The sequence below is a fragment of the Morone saxatilis genome, unplaced genomic scaffold (assembly GCF_004916995.1).
Source record: "Morone saxatilis isolate NCDOM2014 unplaced genomic scaffold, NCSU_SB_2.0 Contig15, whole genome shotgun sequence".
In the NCBI taxonomy this organism is placed as follows: domain Eukaryota; kingdom Metazoa; phylum Chordata; class Actinopteri; family Moronidae; genus Morone; species Morone saxatilis.
The window spans coordinates 26,168,391-26,172,068 of NW_023339707.1; the positions used below are offsets into that span (position 1 = coordinate 26,168,391).

At 35.9% G+C, this 3,678-nt stretch overlaps 1 protein-coding gene across 1 annotated transcript in view; it reads right to left on the minus strand.

The window, feature by feature from the left end:
• slc6a8 (solute carrier family 6 member 8) overlaps positions 1 to 2,192 on the minus strand; it is a 24,951-nt gene extending 22,759 nt beyond the window's left edge. Inside the window, 1 exon segment of the mRNA XM_035656862.1 lies at positions 2,054 to 2,192. Coding sequence (XP_035512755.1) covers positions 2,054 to 2,104 — 51 coding nt within the window. The 5' untranslated portion in view covers positions 2,105 to 2,192.
• Between the last annotated feature and the right edge of the window lie 1,486 nt (positions 2,193 to 3,678).

Below are 3,678 nucleotides of genomic sequence, written 5' to 3' on the forward strand. Positions count from 1 at the left end.
TTTGACACCAAACTGGAGTGGCCAGGCCAAGTTTATTCATACAGTCTCTGACTAACTAGTGTGTTTTCCAAAAACAATGTTTTCAGGTGTGACAGGTATGGATGGAGGGCCAAAGAAGAGAGAACGTCCAAACGTTGCCAACTTAGTGTGAACAGGGGCGGATCTAGAAAGTGGCAGCAGCCAGCCCAGTTTGGTGTCAAATTTAACTTTTGTTTAGAATCATTTTTAAAATAACATGATAAAAAAAAATCAAAAAATTGAATGAATATTGTAAAAATATGTATTTGTAAATAAAACAATCTATTGATGTCTAATGCAAACTTTAGATAGTTCTGTTCTACTAATGTGCCACACACATTTGGGGGCTTTTCCAAAGCAGATATTGATATATTTGATTGTGATTAAATCAGCCTCACTCTGCACAACCCATCAGTATTTCTCTAGCTCCGCCCCTGAGTGTGAATGGACTCTAAATGTGATTTAATTTATGCAAAATGAGCCGTTTATATTCCTGATCTCTAGAGGATGATCCTTATACATTTTAATGACTCTAATGATCTTTCCTCCAGCGCCACCCTCAGGACAAACTGCACATGTTCAGCTGCAGGTGAGAGTCTGAGAGCAGATAAATCATTGGGGTGTTGACGGCGGCTCTAACTGTGTCACACTGTATGAATGTGAAGGTGGAGCTCTGTCAACACCACCTGAAGGTTAAAGGTTAGAGGAAGGTCTGTGTAGTAAACTGAGCTAATAATACAGTCATATAGAGTCATGTGGTCACCTGTAAAGATCTAACATCTGATAAAGTCAGAGTGTAAAGCTAACAAAGGCAGAAAAGAATCAGGCGGCATGAAAGAAAGGTATTAATCAGTGTGTGTGTGTGTGTGTGAGTTGCTGGTAGTTTTCCAGCCGTGTCTGCAGGCACGTACAGCAGGATCACAGATTATCACCTCCAGATAAACCTCCACAGAAAGCTGAATGTGTGTTTGCAGACTGACGTGTCCACTCAAACTGCTTACTGCATGGATTTATACTGCTGTGGTTTTTCAGGTCATCAATGCAACCACCGATTCATTATATCGACTGTTGTAGTGAGAGATAACTGCTTTCACTATCTCATCCTCCATCGTAGAAATATATATGTGTATATATATGAATATTTAAATCCATACAACTGCTCATCAATCTGTGTGCTGAACCGATCAATGACAATGTGGAAAAGGTTATTTAACTCCTCTGAGCTGACGCCATCCTTAAGATAAGATAAGATAAGATAAGAGTATTCCTTATAATAGTCCCAAATGGAAATTCCAATATTACAGCAGCAAAGTGGATAGAGAACCAAAAACAGCATAAAGACATATAAAAAACAGTAAGAGTATGAAAAAATAATATAATTTATAATATAAAACTGCACAAGAGAAAAAACAGTAAAAAGCCACGAGACAGAGCAGATAACAAATAACACACGAATGACTAGCAGCAGTTGCACATGGAGACTGCACATTTAGACTGCTGTTCGAGTTTGAGCATCAAGGACAAAAGCAGACAACCATGAAATTAAATTGTAAAGATGCAACTTACAGGTTCTGTGTGCAACTTTAGGAAAACGGTTGTTATTATTGACACCAGTGGTCATTAAGTGAAGCTAACGTTAGCCAGCTAGCTACACCCCAGTTACGCTGAAAATAAGCCAGTCCGGGAGTCTGGATGAAGCCTGCTGACAGTAGTATTTTGTTACGTTGGCTAGCATAAAGTAGCACCCTCATCCCTACATAGAAACCACATAGAAATCAGTCCACAGGCAGCAGAGAACAAAGCTACACTACAACGCTGTTCACTGTCTGCTCACACACACTGACTCACAATCTGGAAGCTTTAATGCCTCACAGGGTAGGAGATCTGTCTGCTCGGCTCGATGTCGTTATATTATAATTATTATAATAATTATTATATTGTAGATAAATGATAGTGGGTGAAGTTAAAGGCTCAGTGTGATCTATGTAAAGCTGCCACAGCTCACACAGACACAATTCAATTTGTGGCGTACTGCACCTTTAAAGAGTGGAGCGATGTTCCAGACGTTGATGCTGCCGGCCTTCATGAACTGTCCCAGAGCGATCTCCAGGAAGAAGATCGGGATTCCTCCGACGAAGACGATCAACAGGTAGGGGATCAGGAAGACGCCTGCAGGAGAAGACGGGTTGAAGGATGAGTTCAAGGCTTTAATAAAACACTGCATGAATAAATAAACCAGCAGGAAACGAGACAGCGAATGGGAGTTTCCTCGTTGTTTGTTTAAGCTCATATTGTAAAGAAAATTCTAAATGAAAGACAAATGGTGAAAGATTTAAATGCTTAACACATCTCCTTTCAGACTAGTGTAAAGAAAACAACGAAAATACACATTTAGTGTTTATTATTCTTCACTTTGTCTGTTTGTGTCTGTACATTTTACTGAAAGTTAGCATTAGATAACGACTCATCTGCACATTTAAACATTTCAATAAACTTGTAATACAAAAATAATTGTCTTAATGTCAGTGATCAACTGGGGACATTCTTCTGTAGTGAATCTTACAATACAGATCTTTAAAGGCAGTTTTTTCAAAGTGAGTTTTTTCTCCAACTCTGAGCCAGAAATCTTCTGTTCAGCAGCTCTTACAGACACCAACCTTCCAGTTTTATTCCTCTCTGTATTCTGAAGGGTGAGGGCTTTGTTCATATATCACTCAGCCTGATTTATAGCACATTTTACAAACAAACAAAAAAACATAGAGAAAACTGATATTTTATAGCTGTTGAAAGGCATCAATGTTGGCTTTATTTCTGGAAATGTATGTAAATTAGTGCATTTTTTATTAAATGCCTGATTTGTATATTTAAATATATTAAATAATTGTCTTAATCTAAAAAATCAACTGGGGAAGTTTCATGCTGATTTCTGTCAGTTAAATGTTATTTTTTCAGTTAAAAAGAGTCTGATCTCTTTATTCATAATACTTTAAGAGGAATATTTAGATGCATTTAAGGAGCACTTTGATACATAATAAATAAATAATAGTGATCAAGTGCTGTCTTACATAATGTGCGCTTGATTAGATAAATTTATATAACTGCAACCAAAGTTCAAGATGAGTCACCAGAAATACTTTTACAGAAAGAAAAACCTGATTTTAATACAAATATACTCAAAAATGATTTGTATAAAAACTGAGAAATAAATGAACAATGAATCTTTAAATCACTTATACGATGCCAAACAACCTGTTTATACGAGTGTTTCTTGCATTGTGAGGTGATCCGTTAACTGCCTGGAAATAATCAATCTGGAAACAGATGATTGATCGGTTTACGAGTTTGTCCCATTTATTTTACAGAATCTTTCTGTATTTTTTTAAATACACAGAAATACTAATAAAATTACAAAAAATAGCCTGCGAATTTACATGTGTAATGTAAAATAAGATGGAAACTCTGTAACTGCAAATAATCGTAAAAATTACTGCTGATTTAAAGAAAATTCACATGTTCACATAAAAAGATTAAAATATGTTTGCAAATCTATAATTTTTTCAGATATTTACTGTTTACCTAAAATTAATGAGATTAACAGTAAAAAAGTATTTTTATTTTACATGCATTTGTTAGTTAACTGACAGATATCTTGTATAATGA